The 20,882-nt window shown below is 38.7% G+C and overlaps 1 protein-coding gene across 3 annotated transcripts; it reads left to right on the top strand.

The window, feature by feature from the left end:
- The first annotated feature begins 1,056 nt into the window (after window positions 1-1,056).
- GPRC6A (G protein-coupled receptor class C group 6 member A) lies at window positions 1,057-20,734 on the top strand. 3 transcript variants are annotated; one of them, XM_045866057.1, is made up of 6 exons: window positions 1,057-1,250; window positions 4,076-4,379; window positions 6,567-6,878; window positions 14,046-14,258; window positions 17,246-17,369; window positions 19,620-20,734. In XM_045866057.1, the coding sequence occupies exons 1-6, from the start codon at window positions 1,057-1,059 to the stop codon at window positions 20,732-20,734; spliced, it is 2,262 nt and encodes a 753-aa protein (XP_045722013.1). The 3 variants fall into 3 exon arrangements, with proteins under 3 accessions (XP_045722013.1, XP_045722011.1, XP_045722012.1); XM_045866055.1 differs by having other exon boundaries at window positions 6,567-7,403; XM_045866056.1 differs by lacking the exon at window positions 14,046-14,258 and having other exon boundaries at window positions 6,567-7,403.
- Window positions 20,735-20,882: the final 148 nt, after the last annotated feature.

Raw genomic sequence — 20,882 nt, 5'->3', positions numbered from 1 at the left:
GTAACTCCACATGTCAATGGAACCTAAGGCTAATCTGGATGATGGAAAACACTGTAATAGCCATTGTATTCTTTTATCTTCCAAAATTCCTCTAAACATGTCTGCGACCCATCAACAACCTGGCTGTATGGGGTTTGGATCTGCCGGCCCATGATATATTCCTTCTTAATCCAATGTCTGGAAAAGATTGATTTTAAAAAGGAAAGTAAAAAAATTTTAACTTTTTCTTAATGGTTCCTAAGTCACTGAGGAGTATCTATCCCTGAAATCCATTAAATCACATTAGTTCAGATTCCTAAGCATTTAAGAACATGTAGACTAAAATTCATTCCAAATTTATAAAAATAAAATCCACAGAATGTGGCAATGTCGACAATCTGTGACAGACCTTTTTTGTTCAAAACCAAACACTATCAGGTAAGTTTTGTCTCAATTTTAACTTTGCCCATTATCACCAAAACTACTTATTTCTAACACATGTATACTGAAAGTGATAAATACTTACACTTAACTGAATTTCTTTTTTTTTTTTAAATGGAGCTTTACTGGAAAAATAAAAGTAGAATGCTATTTTTCTAAACAGTTTATAAATGACACTGAAGCTTTTGGGCCTTGAATACAAGGAAATTTCCAAATACTTTGGAAATGCAAAACTGTTCATTGCTGAAGTGGGAAGCCTTTCCCAAACTGCTCCCTCTTGAAGATTGTATATTCTACTTCAAAAGAAATGGCAACATGACCCAAAGCCCTGGGCATATCAGTGAAGTAAAAGAGTACTATCCCAGCGAGGACCTGTGTTTCTAATTCTATGACTTTTTTCCCAGCATGACTGCTAGTGTCCATCTCCAACAATGGAATGTTAGAGTCTGATATGTTCTTATTGGTGAAGAATTGTTTTGACTATCATCAAGCACCTGAAAACTGAATGTTTCCAGCCTTTGACACTGCCCTATATCTTACATGGTGTTTACAGGTGAAATAGAAACCATGTTGTTGGCACTCTGTGAGCTTAGTGATTCCTAAGAACTCACATGAACGGAAAAATTAGATCGAAGCATGGCACTATTGATCATACCGATGACCTGCTTTGGGAGTACTCTTGCTACTTCCCAGCCTTGCCAGACCCCTGATGACTTTGTGGCTGCCACTTCTCCAGGACATATCATGATCGGAGGTTTATTTGCCATTCATGAAAAAATGCTGTCCTCAGAAGACTATCCCAGACGACCAGAAATCCAGAAGTGTGTTGGGTGAGTAGAGTCTCAAAGAACACATTTAGATTTCCAGATTATACTATGAGACTAAGGCATGTAAGCATTCACTTGTATTAACATCTAAATTATTTTAATAAAATTTAAACTCACATATTTTTAAGTTGCATATAGTTAGTCTTGCAATCCTTCCTTAAAAGAGAAATATATCAGCCCTGTATGTATAATCAACCGCTAAGTGCAGAGGCAGTGAATGCTTTCCCTTAATATTTGTATTTAGATTTTGCCTAAAAACAAACAAACCCTGAAGTCACGTGAGAAAACCAATTAGGAGACACTGTAGCCTGTCCACAACAAACATACACAGCACATTTCTATTTATATTATATATGTATATGTATTTATTATATATTAATATTAATGTATATGAATTTATATTACATTATCTATTTATACTATGTATTGTTCATGTTTATATCCCCCACAACATGCATTTTGTTTTAAATATGTATTATTTAGTGTTTTGTTTAAAATGGGCTACATTTAAAATTTCTCTCTACACCAGCATTTTTGTCAATGCTGCATTCATTTCATTCTTGAAATTATCAAATTCTTTCATGATAAATTAAGGCCTTACTTCAACTTAATGTGTTCCTTCTTCTTTGATGAACACTTTCCATTGACTGTAGAAAAGACACGGCACAGTGTACTATGGAAAAGTAAAGCTGGGCAGAGGATGTTACGAATGGATTTTCTTTAAGGAGAGCAGGATATTTGAATTCTAATTTCAGTCTGGGAACAAACTACAAAACATTTTGTAGACTTGGGCAAATCACTTAAACTTGTTGAGTTACAGTTTCTGATTTTCTCTTTTGTAAAATAAGGGCCCGGATAACTTGGGGACACAGGCAGCATCGGCTTCTGTTGTTATGGCAAATGTGATCACCATGCTTCCTTCCCCTCAGAAATCCTGCTTTCTATCTTGATGATTTTGTATGTAAATTTAACCTTCTCTTTCCCCCTCGCTTTTTTCTTTCTTTATCAAAAAGTATTGACCAACTCCTCTAAGAATGCTGTCAGATAAAATGTGATTCCACATCACACTAACATTCCTTCCTGTCATTCACCCTAGAAGTTGGGAGCTTTGAGCTACTGTCTTCTTAAATGTTGGTTATCAGGAATACCAGCAAATGCCTCAAGATAAATAATGAAGATTTTCAGAGCACTAAATTGGTACCCAGAGAATGACTGCAGATTTGAGGCCCACAATTATAGGCCAACAGTTAAGGATGGAAAATATGAAAAAATCATTGATCTAATAAGCAAATTTATTCTGAAAAAAAAAAAATTACTGACTTGAACATCCTTTCACCTTATTGACACTCCTTAAGAGAAACAGTATTCATTCAGCATCAAACAACTATTTATTAAGTGCCTACATTAACTAGGCCCTATTCTAGGCACTGGGATACAGAAGTGAATACACCAAAGAGGTTTAGACTCTCATGGAGCTAACATGGGGGGACCCTGAAAATATACATTTTAATTGTTATACAATGCATTATTTTTATTATGATTCATTACATTTACTTTTCTTTCTTTCTTTAAATTAAAAACTTAATGCTGATTTGCCAAACTTCACTTTTAGATAGTCTCCAGTGACAAATAATATTATTAAAATACTTTATCATAATTCAGTGAACTAAAAGGACACTTAAAAATATCAAAACCCTGAACAATAATATTCTCCTCTATGAATGGATAAAGAAGATGTGGTGTGGTGGAATATTATTCAGCCATAAAAAAGAATGAAATCTTGCCATTTACAACAACATGGATGAGTCTAGGCAGTATAATGCTAAGTGAAATAACTCAGAGAAAGACAAATACCATACAGTTTCACCCATTTAGGAAACAAAATGAACAAAGGAAAAATAAAGAGAAAACCAAAAAGCAGACTCTTCACTATAGAGAACAAACTGATGGCTAACAGAGGGAAGGTGGGCAGGGGGATAGCTGAAATAGGTGAAGAGGATCAAGAGTATACTTATATTGAGCACTGAGTAATATATGGAATTTTTGAATCACTATATTGTACACCAGAAAGTAATATAACACTGCATGTTAACTGTACTGGAATTTAAAATAATAATAATATTCTCCTTTATTCATTTAAAAAACATTTGAATCTTTACTATGTATTAGGTATTGTTTGCAACCTTTTGTATACGGTGGTGGATGACATAAACTTAACAGTAAATCAGTAAACAAACAACTCAGTGCCCTGAAGTAATCACAAATCAAGAAGTCAACTGGGAAAACCCACCAAAAGAGGAAATAGCTATGTTTCATAACTAAAATAGTGCACTTTATCTAGGAGAAAGCTACTGAGCTTATACCCACAGCCTGTTTTATATGTGATTCTTAAGAGTCTTATTAATCTGGTTTCCAACCACAATAGTTTAGAAGCCAAAAAAAAAAAAAAAGGCCAGGCTAGTGAGTCTAAGGAGTAGATATAAAATGGACAGCAATAAAATGGTGACACCTAACTATAAGACACATCTTCATACTGCAGAATACTAAACTGAGTATTCAAATGATCCCAAAATTAGTCAAGAAAAAGTTAAATCCTGTTCCACAGACTCTATTTAAGAAACTAGATACCCTTTAGAAAGGTTTCCATCAAGAACTATTTTTAAATAAATGGAGTTTAGTGAAGTTTACCCTTTAAGAGGTAAGCTTTAGTGATCCAGAAATTGTCCATTGTAAGGCAGAGGTGTGAATAAAATGAGTTACCATCATGTCTATAGAAGAGTTATGTTCTGATTTTCTAAAATAAACCAACCAACCTTGTTTCCCAACAGCTTTGAGATATCAATTTTCCTTCAAGCTCTTGCCATGATTCACAGCATTGAGATGATCAACAATTCCCCACTACTATCTGGAGTCACACTGGGGTACGAGATCTATGACACCTGTACCGAAGCCACAGTGGCAATGGCCGCCACTCTGAGGTTTCTGTCTAAGCTCAGCTGCTCCAGAGAAACCATGGAGTTTAAGTGTGACCATTCCAGCTACATGCCAAGAGTTAAGGCTGTCATAGGCGCTGGCTACTCAGAAATAACGATGGCTGTCTCCAGGATGCTGAATTTACAGCTCATGCCACAGGTGGGTTTTGTCTTACTGCCAACGTTGGTTTTGAGCATATTCTTCATTATGAGAGGATCAGGGTAACCTGGGAAACTAGTTATGGAGTTGCTTTTACTTTAACCTTTCTTTCTCTTCAGTCAAAGAGGGTATGGTGCCTATTCTGGATAGTATAGTGGACAGAGCACTAAGGGAAGATAGTCTCCCTCAATCCATCAGATCGAGTTTCTGAAGGTTCTCAGCAGGATTCAGATAAGACCAAAATCTCTGATTGCCTCAACTGCCTTGTTTCTGAAATAACATCAGTTGGGTGCTATGAAGAAAACTGAAGACAGACTGAGCGGTAAGGGGACATGCAGGTCAAGGAACACTTCTTGAAACTCAAATGAGAAGGGACAGCCAAGGGAAGATGGGGAGGAGAGGACAGCATCTACGCTGAGAAAACAGTAAGTACAAAGTTCAAATGCTGAAGAATAACAAAAGGTCAATATAGCTAGATCAGGTGTATAGAAAAGAGTGCAGTAAGAAGTGTATTTGCAGAGATAAGCAAGGGCTGGTCATTCAGCATCTCTGAGACTCTGAGAGTTCCATTATATAGCCTAGTGAAGTTGATTTAAAAAAAAGTTTATATCCAAAATGACAAAACAAAAGAATTACTCCCCAAATAGCTCAGAGATAAGGCTTTGGCTCAAATTTTCTAGACTCTCTATAATGCTGGTTAGGTGATAAGTAAGAAAAGTAGACTTTTTTTTTTTTTAAGATTTTATTTATTTATTTGAGAGAGAGAATGAGATAGAGAGAGAGAGCATGAGACGGGGGAGGGTCAGAGGGAGAAGCAGACTCCCCGCCGAGCAGAGAGCCCGATGCGGGACTCGATCCAGGGACTCCAGGATCATGACCTGAGCCGAAGGCAGTCGCTTAACCAACTGAGCCACCCAGGCGCCCCAAAAGTAGACTATTTTTAACAATGATTATGTCATGTAAAAATGTCATTTCCATGACTGACAACACTAGACAACACAAAAGGAAAGGGGACTCTCCGCAGGGGACACTGATTTTACTGAAGCCCAGGTGTCAAACGTAGATGAGCCCAGCAATGCCAAGTATAAAATGTAGGTCTGCATAGCAATGTCAGGAAACTAAGATTTAGGCACATGTCCACCGTGTGCCAATATCCATTTAAATTTTTTCCTTGAATCTTCATAAGAATCTTATTATTTCACAGGTAAAGAAATACTAGCTTTACCAAATTTATTGAAGTCAGGATTCTGACAGTTTGTCTGACTCCAAAACCTACTGTCTTTCCACCATACCAGGTGGCTGCTATAAATAGTGGATTTATAGCACTGAGCAAGTGACACAGTGTGGAAGGTAATAATTCCCCCTAGAATAAAATTCCCAGAGCTGTAAATCAAGCAAAGCTTTGCACATATTAGGTAGGTCTCCCAAAATGCTGATGCTTGTTTAAGTACATCAGGAGTCACAAAACTATAGCATGTAGATCAAATGTGGCTCTCAAGCTCTTGAGTTGTCAAGTAAGAATGGTCTTTACATTTTTTAAAAGGTTGTAACAAAAAATACTATATATATAAATGTATATCTGTATACATATATATATGTATATATGACAGAGACCATATGTGACCAACAAAGCTTAAAATATTTTATATCTGGTCCTTTATAGAAAAAGTGTGCTGACCCCTAGACTAGACGATTATTTGGCTGGATGATTTATTTTACCTAGAATAAAAAATCATCAAAGTTATCAATTAGACAAAATGTTGAATACACCAGGTGTTCCAAAATGCATTTTGCTTATTTGACCAGCTGCATTTTTCCTGTATTTATCTCTAAGTATTTAAATAATATTCACTATTGGCCTTGGCCTGAGATATAAGATAGATGTAACTGGATACAGAAATGTAGCTGGAGACAGAAGATAGAGCCTGAACCTTCAGAGAGCTTGTACGGTACACAATATGAAATGCCTGAAGAACAATGACTCTAAATAGTCACCATTTAAATGTCACGATTTAAGCTATTTATAAGTAGAAGCTATTTATAAAGTAGAAGTTCATTGAAGGGGAAGAATGTAAAGGACCAGAGAATTTAGGAAAAGATTACAGAAATTCACCGAAATGAAAGAGAGTATGAACAGCCATCTGGAGTTCCTCAACACCATAACTAAAAGAGTCTATCAATTTCCAGGTGAGTTATGAATCAACCGCAGAAATCCTAAGTGACAAAATTCGCTTTCCTTCATTTTTACGGACTGTGCCCAGTGACTTCTATCAAACTAAAGCAATGGCCCACCTGATTCAGAAATCTGGATGGAACTGGATTGGCATCATAGCCACAGATGATGACTACGGACGACTGGCCCTCAACACTTTTGCAGTTCAGATTACAGCAAATAACGTGTGCATAGCTTTCAAAGAAGTTCTCCCAGCCTTCCTCTCAGATAATACCATTGAGATCAGAATCAATGAGACACTTGAGAAAATCATAGCAGAAGCCCAAGTTAATGTCATTGTGGTATTTCTGAGGCAATTCCATGTTTTCAATCTCTTCAGTAAGGCTATAGAAAGGAATATAAATAAGATCTGGATTGCTAGTGATAATTGGTCAACGGCCACCAAGATTACCACCATTCCCAACATTAAAAGGATTGGCAAGGTTGTGGGGTTCACCTTTACAAGAGGGAATATGTCTTCTTTCCATTCCTTTCTTCAAAATCTGCATATATTTCCCAGTGAGAATAATAAGCTCTTACATGAATATGCCATGCTCTTGTCAGCCTGTGCATATGTCAAGGACAGTGATTTGAGTCAATGCATTTCCAACCATTCTCAGGGGACTTTGGCCTACAAGGCTAACGAGGATATAGAAAGGAACTTCTCCCTGAGAAATGATTTCCTGTGGGATTACACCGAGCCGGGACTTGTTCACAGTATCCAGCTTGCGGTGCTTGCCCTTGGTTATGCCATTCGGGATCTCTGCCAAGCTCGAGACTGTCAGAACCCCAACGCCTTTCAACCATGGGAGGTACTAACTCACACATCCAAGAAAATTCCCCTACAGTCATTTTTTTCCTTGAGTTGATTTGCAAATATTTATATTAACTGCTCTTAATCGTATTCCTTTTGTAAGTAGATACCTTCAGTGAATAACCTGCATTTCTATCATTAGCTCTTTGTTCTTGAGGATAATAGAGTTGTTATTTTGCCTTCACTACTACTACACTGACCCACTAAAGTGGTGTTCTTTCATTTTCCAAGAAGATCCAGTTGATAGAAGTATTTTCCGTGAGTTTATGAATTTGTATCTGATCTTATAGTTTTTCAATACTTCATATGAATTATTTCTTTTAGTGCTCTTGACAAACACAAGACCGGGCATGTTTAATGGTCCTTTTTATTATCACTAAATATTATCAATGAGGAAACTAAAGCTAGAAAGTGCTAGAAATATGACTCTAGTCTGGGTCTTCTGCCTCTATGCCCTTTGTTTTTCGTGGTGTCTCTGGTAGTTTATAGTCTTCAAAGCCTTCAGCTACAACTCTTAGGACAGTCTCCCTAGGACTCCAGTCTTCTTCAAATGAACGTTGTGAGATCAATCATAATAATTCCTATGATATCTCAGGTTGAAATGAGCCACAAATTGCGGGTAAAGGAAGTCTGCTTTGCTTTGATTAATTTGTAGAAACTCAAATTCAAGCTTAATGTGACCCTTTTTAGTAAAAATTTTACACTGTGCTTTTTAAATGCCGATGAACAAGACATTTAAAAGCAAATTGTTGCTTTATGATGATAAATTTTACTCATTAAAACAGATTTCTCAATAGTGTGTACTCAAAGACAAACTTGTCTGTCTTGATGCAGAATTATGTTCCAAAAATGTATTTATTATAAATGTGTAAAGGAAAAAGAAGGTGAAAGGAAATAAGACTCAATTCTTACCATATACATGAGTATCCAGGACAGGCTATGTCTACTTTTGTCATTTTTACTTTAAACACAAACACAAGCTCCAAGGTCTGAGGTCATCAGCTTACATTTGGGTGGATCATGTTTCAAATTGCTCATTTTAAAGCTAGTTCTGTAAATGCAAGGCAGAAAACCTAATGAAGATGGAAGACTAGAGATGAAGATTTTTTTAAGTTAAAACTATCTTTTTAAAATATATACACTTACGTCTAGCTATTTTAAGATGTCTGTTTGAAAACACACTCTTTGTAATGTAAAATTTTAATGAGGGATTGGTAAAAACTATAAATTAAGTGAACCACAATAATGAAACCACTACACAAAATTTTAGGAATGAGAGGTTGAGAAGGAGTAATAGAGAGAAATTAGACATTCCTGGAGACAGATAGGATAAAGGGAAGGAGACATAAGGAGGCTCATAAGGAAAGAAAAATACAAATAAAGCTATTTATCCACTAAAGATCTGGGAAAGTATTTTAAATCAGGAATAAATCTCAAACATTCTGAGGAAAAGACTTGAGAAAGTATAATCTAAGCAGAGTCTCCTAAAATGTTTTATTTAAACAGTAGGAGCCTGGGGTTGTTCTTTATTCCCCTGGGAGCCTGGTTATCTAGAAACAAATGAAAATAGATTGGAAAGGAGGAATATGTGAGTGGTTTGTTCCTTTGATCACAATGTGAGTAAACCACATCTGTGCCAGATTCAGTGGGACAAGTAATGCAGACAATTGTCTTTTTATGAAGAAATCTCCATACTCTTTAAATTTAAAAGATCAGCAACATTTAGGGTCACTAATCAAAGATACATTCCCAAAGATTATTTTGACCCCTGGTAAAATTCACTCATATTTAGATATTACTTTCTAAATAATTTTACATTCAAATAACTTCAAAGGAGTTTTTCCCAATATTTGGGGATCGCTCTTACTTTGGCGCCACATTTGATGGCATCTGTGAGCAGTATTCAGGAATGGCGCAATCAGAATTGTTTTACTTCAACAGACTTTTAATGTTACTCAGATGTGCATGAGGATACCTCCTCCTTGTGACCGGTGATTTGGGGGTTTTTGTTTCCTTTACTTATGATGAGGTAGAAAGTAGTAAGTGATGTATGTGGAATGACAGAATGTCTAATAGTCAACTTTCTAATTCATACATTGATTTAGCAAATATTTATTGGATGTCTCAATGTTCCAGGCATTGTGTTGAGTGTTGGAAATATTCTGGAAAACAAGACAATTCTCTTCCTAAAGGAGTCATCTCTCTACTGGTGTATACAATCAAACAATTAAGGAGCTGATTACAATGCAGAATGATGCATTACTATGTTTCATAGAGACACAAAACGGCAGAGAAGCACATAACTGAGGCAACCAATCCAGTATTAACAATTCAGAGAATATTCTCCAAAGATCATGACATCTCTGGAGAATACGATGGATGGGTAGGAGTTAGCCAGGACAGAAATACTCCGAGAAGGGAGAGAAAACATAGCATCTTCAGAGATAAGAAAACAGTGCCAAAGAATCGGAATTTTTTGTGGAAACTACAGGTAAATGAAAGTAGAGAGATTAGTGAAGGATCCATCATTAGGGCCCAATCAATCACAGCATCTCAAATTTTGATGTGCAGTTGAATTGCCCGGGAATCTTACTATCATGCATATGCTAATTCAGCCGGAGTTGGGGGGATACCTGAAAGTCTGCCCTTCTAACACTCTCTCAGGTGATGCTGATACTATGAGTACAGAGACATCCTTTCAGTAGAAAGTCTGCAAACTCTGTTTAAGGGTTTGGACTTGATAGAGCAAAGGGGAGGCAATTAAAAGTATTTTTTTTAAGATTTTTTATTTTATTTTATTTTATTTTATTGAGAGAGACAGAGAGAGAGCATGAGAGAGAGGAGGGTCAGAGGGAGAAGCAGACCCCCTGCTGAGCAGGGAGCCCGATGCGGGACTCGATCCCGGGACTCGATCCCGGGACTCCAGGATCATGACCTGAGCCGAAGGCAGTCGCTTAACCAACTGAGCCACCCAGGGGCCCCACAATTAAAGGTATTTTTAGACAGGAAAGTCTCGTGATCTGCTTTCCACTGCAGAAATAGCATTTCCACTGTGGTGTGCACTGACTAGAGGGACACAAGACTAGAGGCAGAGGGACCAATTTGGTAATCCAGGCATAAAATAAGGATGGCTTATACTCCAGGTACAAGTACTACAAGTACTGTGTGTGACAATGAGCATGGAGACATGCATACATGGATGGTTAAGAGGAAGGATGAGGAGGATCTGGAGATAGATTGGGTGTAAAGGGCGACAGACAAAGAGAAGCAAAGATGTTGCAAGTGATTCCACATTTGGACAGTTGGTACCGTTTGTTGAGATGGAAACAGAGAAAAGTAGAGGTCTGGTGGGTATGAAGCTTTCTGTTTTGGAGATGTTGAATTCGAAGAGCTTCTGAGACATTCAAGTGTAGCAGTGGCGGTCAGATACTAGTCCAGAAGTCAGAAGAGACATGGGCTGAGAAGATAGTGATTTTGCAGTGATAAGGAGACTAATAACTCACAATTTTTTTAAAGATTTTATTTATTCATTCATTTGAGAGAGAGTGAGTGAGAGAGAGTATGAGCAGGAGGGAGGGGCAGAGGAAGAGGGAGTCCAACCCGGGGCTCAATCCCAGGACCCCAGGATCATGACCTGAGCCGAAGGCGGAACCTTAACTGACTGAGACCCCCGGGCACCCCAAGAGCTAATAATTTTTATGGGCTACTATAGTAGGCATTGACATGTATCCCCTCTAATCTCCATAATATTCTAGTAGGTCCACAGGTTCACGCTCCTTACACTCCGTCCTAAAGAGGTGGCAAGAGGAAATGTTACTGGTGACCAAGACTTGCAGCCTTTTAGAGATGGAGGGGACCTCCACAATTAGGGTCTGGCCCACAGTCACCCACACACGTAGCAGTGAGACTGTCCCAGCCTTAGTCCAGGGTGCTTTCCACTACAGCATAGAAAACTTCCTGAAAGGAAAAGACATGGTTGGGCACCAGACAGAGAAACAAGGCCATGTCCCCTGGGCCATGTCCTCTGGGCCTTGTTTCTCTGTCTGGTGCCCAACCCATGTCTTTTCCTTTCATGTCCTCTGGGCCTCGAATTTACTCACCAGCACAGTTTCATTAGGGAGATGTCATGGACATCTGAGAAGTCAGGGGAAAAGGAAAAGGAAAACAACATTAACCACAACAGTTTCAGCGGTGTGGCCTCCTGGCCTTGCGTTCTCAAAAAACAGGTCATTGCCCTCCACAGGGTGAATGCTATAATCATGGAAAGGCAAATCCCACTGTTTAAGATTTATGGTGTTAATTCACAGTGACTTTCAGAGTCTCCATGAAAAAAATAAATAAACAATTGACAGAAAAAGCCTTCGATAGCTTCATAACCAGAGCACCGATGTTCAAAACAGAGCAAATGTTCTGTCTTACTTACCAGGTCAGGAGGGCACTGTTTTGTTTGCCTCTACCGTCTCTCCTGTGAGGACAAGCATACAGTTATGCTAGTTTATGTACATCATACAGTGTTATCACTATTTACAGAACGGGTATGTGTCAGGACTTTACCCTGGAAAACCTAATTAAGTGCAGGTAAAGCCAGGTGGAAATTATAGTCCCAAACTCGAGAGTTGAAGAGGATCTGCTCCCTAAAGAAGTGAGTTTTCTGGGGCTCATGGGTGTGAACTGCTGAAGGAAGGAAGAGAAGAAAATATTGCAGCACACAGGTAGCGGTGGAAACATTGACGGTAGGTCCTTCCTTCCTTTTTTTCATTTTTGTTCCCATCATATTTTTTCTTCCAGGCAATTGCTGGAAAAAGCTTTTGTGTGTTAATTCCACCCTGTTAGATCTGATATCCTGCTTCTTTAAAGTAATACTAATCAATTTAACATTCATTAAAAGAACTAAGAAATCTGTGGGGACACATAATAAAATCAATATACATTGCTTAGAGATTTTACCGAAGTGACATTTGGTCACTGACTTGATATCATAACTAATATATTTACCTTAAAATATAACTGGATTTTCTATGTTCTAATGACAAAATTGAAGGAAAGAAACATTCATAAAAGATCAACTGTGAAGGAATAGAATAATTCTGTTCAAATAGAGTAAATGTCTGCCCCATTCCACAGATTTTGTGCACAACACAAGCCTCATAGACTTAGAGGAGTAGGCCCAGCGTGTTTGAGAGGGTATTTACTTAGCTGTCATTATATATCAGGTTAATGGTGGGGCAGGGTGTTCCTCTTTCCCAGTCCAGTATTCTTCCTCTGCAGCACAAACTCAATACAGCTGCAATATTTGTCAGTAAAATATTTCCTGTCCTATCTGCACTGCATACAAGTTCTTACTGTACAAATTGGGTAACAAGACAAGTAATTTTTCACTGCATTTCTTTCCTCTCAAGCTAAAAAATAATCATTTTATGAATTACATTGGAAATAGAATTTAGAGGTCACTTTACTAGACACTCAATCACTGCAACAGATTTGAAAACCATTGGAGATAATAAGATCCATACCTCCCACCAAATGGAGTAATAAAATATGGATTTAGAGGGCAGGCACCAGCAGTACCTTCCACCCACCCGCTCATCTTCTCTGGTGGGGAGACACCCCGAGAACAGGGTGCTGTTGTCACTGGACTGTCTCCCACATTTGCACCTCTGTCCCCATCGTCCTCATTGTGGGGGTGGTGAGCATAATAACCACTGGCTCAGATTACCCACTCAGGCTTGGCCAAGGATCCAACTGTAGCTAGAAGGAAAGAATGAATTCTATAGCTCCAGAAGACACACTGATGACTGCTTTTGAGTCAGAAGGAAAAAATAAGAAGATATTGAATTAATATATTGTTAGATGCAATGAAAAGACCTGAAAGTCAAAATGTGTGTTCCCAGATAAGGCCCTTCACCCCTTGGCTGGTGGTGCTCATCTAAGAAAAGAGGAAGATGATCCTTGCTCAGTGTGTTTCACTGAGTTGTTACGGGACAGAAGGATATCACACTTCTGAGTATTAGCAAGTAATATATGAATGTCAGGTGGCATCATTAATTGATAGACTCAAAGTATTTTTATTTATTTGTACAATATCCCTATTAGTTAATTAACAGTATTAATAGATATTAATCAAACCTTTACTAATCTGTGCCCAATACCGGGCTAAACTCTTTATATGTTTAATTACATTTAATCCTTACAATAGCCCTAAAAGGTAGGTTTCATTTACTTCATTTTACAGATGGGGAAGCTGAGGCTTAGAAAGAACTGTAAGTGTCAAGACCACATCACTAATGAGATATAGAACCAGGATTAAAGCCCAGGCAACTGTCCCATAGGACCTATCTTGAAATTCTATAACGTGGAAAAAGAAGATGCTCAGATCCCAGTTTGATAATCTAGAGAAGCTGCCCGCTGTAAACATTAGCTTGATTCCTCAAATTTACAGAGCAAGACTCTGGCAGAAATAAGGCTAGAATTCTCAAATTGTTGCCAGGTAGTTAAGAACCTTCTCAACTAGTTACCACACTCATTGATCCAGAATGTCTTTTTTCTACCTCTTAGGTGATATTCCTTAGAAGGCAGTGTCATAAGCGGGATACAGATACATATTTCTATTAGTGTTTGTTTCTATTTTTATATTTTATAGTTACTTGATGTACTAAAAAATGTGACATTCACTGAAGAAGGGAATTCATTTCATTTTGATGCCCACGGGGATATGAATACTGGATATGACATTGTGCTCTGGAAGGAGATCAATGGCCACATGACCATCACCAAGATGGCACAATATGATCTGAAGAATGATGTCTTTATCATCACGGACCAAGAAACAAAAAATGAGTTCAGAAATCTTAAGGTAATTTTGTGGTAGCCTGCTTTATAGCATTCAAATCAAATGAGTACCTCAGTTGCAAAAGTGCCACCAAAACCTCCAATGACCCTGCCTGTTTACTGTCCCAAACTTCCCTCCTCAAATTCTCTGGTCAACTTGTGCCTCCCTCCCTTGTACAAGCTCTCTTCATCATCCTCATTTGACCAAAGTATTATCCTGGTTAAATTCAACTCTGCCTATTCACTATGGCCCCCATATAGCTGAACTTGGCAAAACAAAAACAAAAATAAAAACACCTTGTTGACTATTTTCGCTCTAAATTCATGATCTCTAACCTCCAGTGGGCCCTTAATGCTGCTGGACAATCAGACTATTACCCTAGTCCATTAACTCACCCACCTTCCTAGATAGCTATTCCATGATTTTTCTTCTCTCCTCTGACTCCAACACACCTTCCCCATCTCCACTTTCAGTTGACCTTGCTTCCTATGTCACTAACAAAACTGAAAAAATCAGAAGAGAATGGCAGTGTCGCCCTGCCGCCACATCCGCCTTCCTTCCGGCACTGTGGGCGGAATGTGTTCCTGGCCAAGGTCAGCTCCTCCCTTGACCTCTGGATCCCAACCACTTTCCACCTATTCGATGATACTGCTCGGCGATTCTCCACTCTCTCCCACGTCCTCAAGAATTTTCTTTTCTCCACTATCTACATGATGACATAAATATGCTGTTATTCCTTTCATCTTCAAAAAAAAGGAAAGAAACTCCATTGATCCCCCATTTCTCCTTCTATATACTGCCCAATGCTTTATTTCTCTTTATAGCAAAAGTCCTTGAAAAATTTAAATACATTCAATGGCCCGAATTTCTCTCCTCCCATAATTCTCTTGAATTCTCTTCAATTCTTTCTATCCAGTTCACCAATGTTAATAAATCCAAACATCATCTTACTTCACTTACTGGTTAATTGTTCTCTCTGTAAGATGCTTTCTTTCTCTGTTTCCACAACACCATGCTCCCTTAATTTTCTTCCTCTGTCTCTGGCCACTCCTTCTCAGTCTCTTTTGCTGCTTCCTCATCATTCCAGCTGCCTATAAATATTGGCATACCCAGAGCTCAGAACTGCTCCTCTCCTGTGTCTGCACTTTTCCTTAGTGATCTCATCTGGGCTCGTGGATTTAAATAATGTCATTCATCATATAGAAGGCAGATGACTCCCAGCTTCTTATCTTCTAAATTTCAACCCAAATAAATATACGACTGTGTAACTGACATCTCCACCTGGGTGTCCAATAGTCCTCTTGACTGAGTACCTCCAAACCTAAGCTCCCAAACCTACCTTCATTTCAGTAAATGGCAATTTCCTTTTAGCGGCTCATGGAAAAACCTGGTGGAATCCTTGTCACACTTCCTATCCAACCTAAGTTTCACTTTCAAACCCATAGTCCAAAACATCAGATAATCCTAAATCTTTTGATATCCCAAAGTTATTAATACCAGACTTTAGAATGTCTTTGCTGTCTCTTGGGGGTGGGGAGAGAAAGAAGGTCTCCCTTTTATCCCCTAATGACGTCCTGCCTGCTGCAAACCCAGATCAGGATGTAACCGTGTCGAGAAGAAGAAAGCCACTGCTTGTGGACACAGGGCTACCAAATCTTGGCTACTTTTCTCTCTCAGCCATATCATTTTCATCTCCCAGAGAAAAGACAAGTTAGCTTAGTCCTTGGATTATGTTCCTGGCTCAGGAACAGCTATTAAGAGAATCTAGACAAACCCTCATTTACCCATTTTGCTTTTGTTTCCCGAAGGTAAGGGTGAGATAATAAAAGATTTATTTCACAAGATATGCCACGAGATAGGGACTGTGAATGGAAAAAAGGCACAGCTGACGTGCAAAGAATTATTAGTTAAATTGGAAAGGCCTTCATAAAAATTAGATGCTACATATGATTCACATTGTGACATGCACAATTATAACCTAAATTCTCAGGATTTTTAAAATATTATTTATATATCTAGGGTTGCCTTTTTCACTAATACTTCAATGGTTCTAAATTCAAAATTTCCACTGGTTTTCTAAAAGATTTTATTTATTTATTTATTTATTTATTTATTTATTTATTTATTTATTTAAAGAGAGAGTGTGTGTGTGTGTGAGAGTGGGAGGAGGTGCAGACAGACAGGGAGAGAGAGAATCTCAAGCAGACCCCCACTGGGCGAGGAGCCTGATGCGGGTCTTGATCTCACGACCCTGAGATGATGACCTGAGCCAAAATCAAGAGTCGGATGGACGTTCAACCGGCTGAGCCACCCAGGTGTCCCTCTACTGTTTTGTTTTTGAAGACTAGACTGGACAGAGTCCTTGGACAGCATGATTAATAACCTTCTTCTAAAAAATATAAAAGCCCAATAAGTTACTATTTTCTTGTATAGTTGAACTCTTTATACAACACAAGATTGGAAATTTCCAAGCCATTGTCTTCTTCTTTTGTTCCATCATTACACATCTGTCCCTCTACTAGGGATTTTCTGAAAGAGTTAATTTCCCTTATTTGCTTACAGAAGTTATTAATGCAACAAAAACTACTTCTTCCTAAGGCAGTTTCACTGTCTGAAATATTTTCTGTTTTTTAAACTTGTTCACATTCCTCCAGATGACAAAACAATTCTGTTTGCTATTTTTTTTAAAGAGACTAAAATACTATTTAGTAAATGTATCTTTAAATTAAGTCAAGGTTGGAGCACCTGGGTGGCTCAGTCAGTTAAGCGTCTGCCTTCAGTTCAGGTCATGATCCCGGGGTCCTGGGCTCGAGTCCCGCATCAGGCTCCTTGCTCAGCGAGGAGTCTGCTTCTCCCTCTCTCTCTCTACCCCTCCCCCCTGCTCGTCCTCTCTCTCTCTCTAATAAATAAATAAAATCTTTTAAGAATTAATTAATTAATTAATTAATTAAGTCAAGGTTACTTAAGATAAATCTTTTAAAAATCTATTTGAGATTTCTTTCACTTTGCAGCAAATTCAATCTAAATGCTCCAAGGAATGCAGTCCTGGACAAATGAAGAAAACTACAAGAAGCCAGCATATCTGCTGCTATGAATGTGTGAACTGTCCTGAAAATCACTACAGTAACCAGACAGGTAATTATAGTCACTACAGCATGTACAGTGACACACCTGAACCATTTCTCCTAGGCTGATTTTTTTTACATGACTCCTACTTTGTTTTATTTTTTTTTTCATTAAAAAAAGCAGCATTTCATCTTGCTAGATTAAATTCCAGTGAAATTTCATTTGATCTTGGAATTTGCTCTATTATATCAGCAGATGTATAACCAATACATAATAGAGACATAAAAGTAACTTTACTTCCAAGGGAAGTTGTCACCCCCTCAACTGGACTTCCTCTCTCGCATCTCTCAAAACCATGTGAATTCTGTCAGTTTTTGTCCACGTATCCCCCACATAGACATGCCTGCCTTGTAACTGGGGCACAGTAACTATAAACAAATAAATGCTGAGTTAGCTAAACAGAGCATGATAGAAACCCAGAGGTGTGTATACCCTGGAGATCTCATTATTCCTACCAAGAAGCAATGGTAAAGCCTAAAAAGAACCTTCTGTGAAAGGAAGGGATGAACCGTTGACATAGATGAGATGCTACTGATTGTTTGACAAACCTATCTTTAACAATTTTACAAGATCAGAGCAAAATATACAAATTAAAGAACAAGAATAAGGTCAGCAGCCTTCAGGGTCTTAAAAGGAGCTATCAGCACTTTCCCTGGAGTTAAGCCTACTTTAAAAGCATCGTGTTCCCTTGTTTACTGTTGCATCCCTCTTCATCTATAACAGCTGAGAACCTGAGAACTGGAACAATTCTCAAATGCTTACTCTTTTTTCTCACTGGCTCCAAGGGGAATGTATCGCAATGTTAATATTCCAATAGTCATGTTCTGTCATTATCTCACAAAAATGCCACTTGTCCCAACCTGAGATGGGCTCTGCTGTGTAAATAATTAGGTATTGGGGGTTGGATTTTCCAGGTAATATGGTGTCTAGCAGCTGTCTGCCTAGTGGGATAAATAAAAACGAGAGAGTATGTGGCGTTTATTTCCCATAAAGATGTACACGAGTTTTCAAAATATAATTTGGGGTTGTCTTTGGATAACCAGGGAAAGAACAAGTGTAGAAGACTGCCTTTCCTTTGGAGGAAAAGCAAGGATTTAGGGTGATCTAAGAGGACATTCTCTCCTATTGTTCTCCATGTCTCCAGGGCACAGCTCTTATACAGAGACAAGGCATTAAATGTTCACCAAACAGGTGAAGAAGAGAGCACATGCTAGCAGTGGCAGTTAGGGGAGGACGGAGAAGAACGGGTATTTGTAGGGAAACAGGGCTTAGAAAGAGGAAGAGGCTGGAGAGGTAATGAAGTGTATAGACAGACACACAACCTGACTTTGAGGTTAAGGAAGAAGAGAACGCAGGCCCCGTATAAAATTGAATGGGCACTGTGGAGTGTTCTCAGATGGATGCCCAGAGAGGGGCTTCTGGCAAGAGATGGGACCCCATCTTTAGGGGGCAAGACTGGAGAGCAAATGCAATCACACTCCCAGAGACTCCGCTCTGATATCAGCTCTTCATGCGGCCCTGCCATCAGAATAAGCAGAAATCACTTCCAAGCTTATCACCGCCTGTGTGAGAGACTCAATTTTACTGATCCCCTAGACAAAAAAAATTAACTTTAATTCTTCATTCACTGTCACTGGTTACAATCTTGCTTTATCTCATTTTTAGGGAGCTTTTAGGGTGACCCAGCCATATTTTCTCTGCTTTTAAAAGAGCTGCTTCCTTATTTACAATAGCAGTTCTCACTACATTGAGTGTCTACTGTGTGTAACGCTCCATGCAAAGCATTTTATATTTATTCTGTCACTGAATGCAGAACCCCCGTGAGGCAGAGTCTTTTTTAAGTTTTTTTAAAGATTTGGAAATAGACTCAGAAAGTTCAATTTACTTATTCAAGATTATGGGAGTCATAAGTGATAAAGAAAGGGACTTGAGATGCATCCAATGCCAAAGCCCCTCTTCTTAATAGAGTTTGAATAGCAAGTTTCTAAGAGGCTAGTATCTATCCTGAATACATTGATTTCCTAAAGACTCACAGCCCAGCTGGCTTTTTCTTTTCTTTTTCTTCCCTCACCCTCACACTTTCTCTCTTGACTTCTTTTGGGTTCTGTGCATGCTTTATTTCAGTAAGTAACCAATACGACAATGATCTCTATCCCTTTTGTCCTCGGGACTATAACTAAGGAGTCTCATTTGTAGCATCATTGTGGACAATCACCTGTTTTAACTGTTTGCAATGTAACTGAATCTCCTGTCTTTTAGATATGGATCACTGCCTTTTATGCAACAACGAAACTCACTGGGCCCCTGTAAGGAGCACAAGGTGCTTTGAAAAGGAAGTGGAGTATCTCAACTGGAATGACTCCTTGGCTATACTGCTCCTGGCCCTCTCCCTACTAGGAATCCTGTTTGTTCTGGCCATTGGCATAATATTTACAAGAAACCTGAACACACCCGTTGTGAAATCATCCGGGGGATTGCTGGTCTGCTATGTGATTCTTCTCTGTCATTTCCTCAACTTCGCCAGCACGGGCTTCTTCATTGGAGAACCACAAGACTTCACATGTAAAACCAGGCAGACATTATTTGGTGTGAGCTTCACTCTCTGCATCTCCTGCATTTTGATGAAGTCCCTGAAAATTCTGCTAGCCTTCAGCTTCGATCCCAAGTTGCAGAACTTCCTGAAATGCCTCTATAAACCCATCCTCATCATCTTCACTTGCACAGGTATCCAGGTTGTCATTTGCACCATCTGGCTGATCTTTGCAGCACCTGCTGTGGAAGAGAACATCTCCTTGCCCAGAGTCATCATCCTGGAATGTGAGGAGGGATCTGTCCTTGCATTTGGCACCATGCTGGGCTATATTGCCATCCTGGCCTTTATTTGCTTCATATTTGCCTTCAAAGGCAGGAAATTACCTGAGCATTACAATGAAGCCAAATTCATAACATTTGGCATGCTCATTTATTTCATAGCTTGGATCACATTCATCCCTGTCTATGCAACCACATTTGGTAAATATTTGCCAGCTGTGGAGATTATTGTTATTTTAATATCTAACTATGGGATCCTGTGTTGCACATTCTTTCCCAAATGCTATGTTATTCTTTGTAAGCAAGAGACTAACACAAAATCTGCCTTTCTCAAGATGATTTACAGTTACTCTTCCCACGCTGCGAGCAGGCTTGCCATAAGTCATGTTTCACTGGACTCCACTAACAGCAGCATCACAATGACCGATCCCAGCTCTGGTGGCAGGTCTGCAGCCTGGCAGGAAGGCAAGGATCTTCAGGCACAAGCATTTGCACACATATGCAGAGAAAATGCTACATGTGTATCTAAAATTTTGCCTCGAAAAAGAATTTCAAGTATATGAAAGCATCCTTAAGAGATGGCATGTCCTAGAATAAAATGTGTCTAGGATCTTTGTATTTAAAATATGCATTTATTTTCCAACAAATATATTCTATGTGTTTCTTCACTGCCACCATGTTCACCAGTGCTCCCTCTGTCCAACCACCTGT

Source organism: Mirounga angustirostris, unplaced genomic scaffold (genome assembly GCF_029215605.1).
Source record: "Mirounga angustirostris isolate CCGP_5_RB_7025 unplaced genomic scaffold, mMirAng1.0.hap1 SCAF_8, whole genome shotgun sequence".
In the NCBI taxonomy this organism is placed as follows: Eukaryota; Metazoa; Chordata; class Mammalia; order Carnivora; family Phocidae; genus Mirounga; species Mirounga angustirostris.
The sequence above is the reverse complement of the archived record's forward strand: the minus strand, read 5'-3'. Positions and strand labels throughout refer to the sequence as shown.

What these genes read in the sequence shown, in the direction of transcription:
- GPRC6A (XM_045866055.1), top strand. Translation starts at nt 1,057, where the DNA reads ATGGCACTATTGATCATACCGATGACCTGCTTTGGGAGTACTCTTGCT. An exon ending in ATTTACAGCTCATGCCACAG is followed by an intron (nt 4,380 to 6,566) that starts GTGGGTTTTGTC and finishes ATCAATTTCCAG; the next exon opens with GTGAGTTATGAATCAACCGC. An exon ending in ATGAGTTCAGAAATCTTAAG is followed by an intron (nt 14,259 to 17,245) that starts GTAATTTTGTGG and finishes TTCACTTTGCAG; the next exon opens with CAAATTCAATCTAAATGCTC.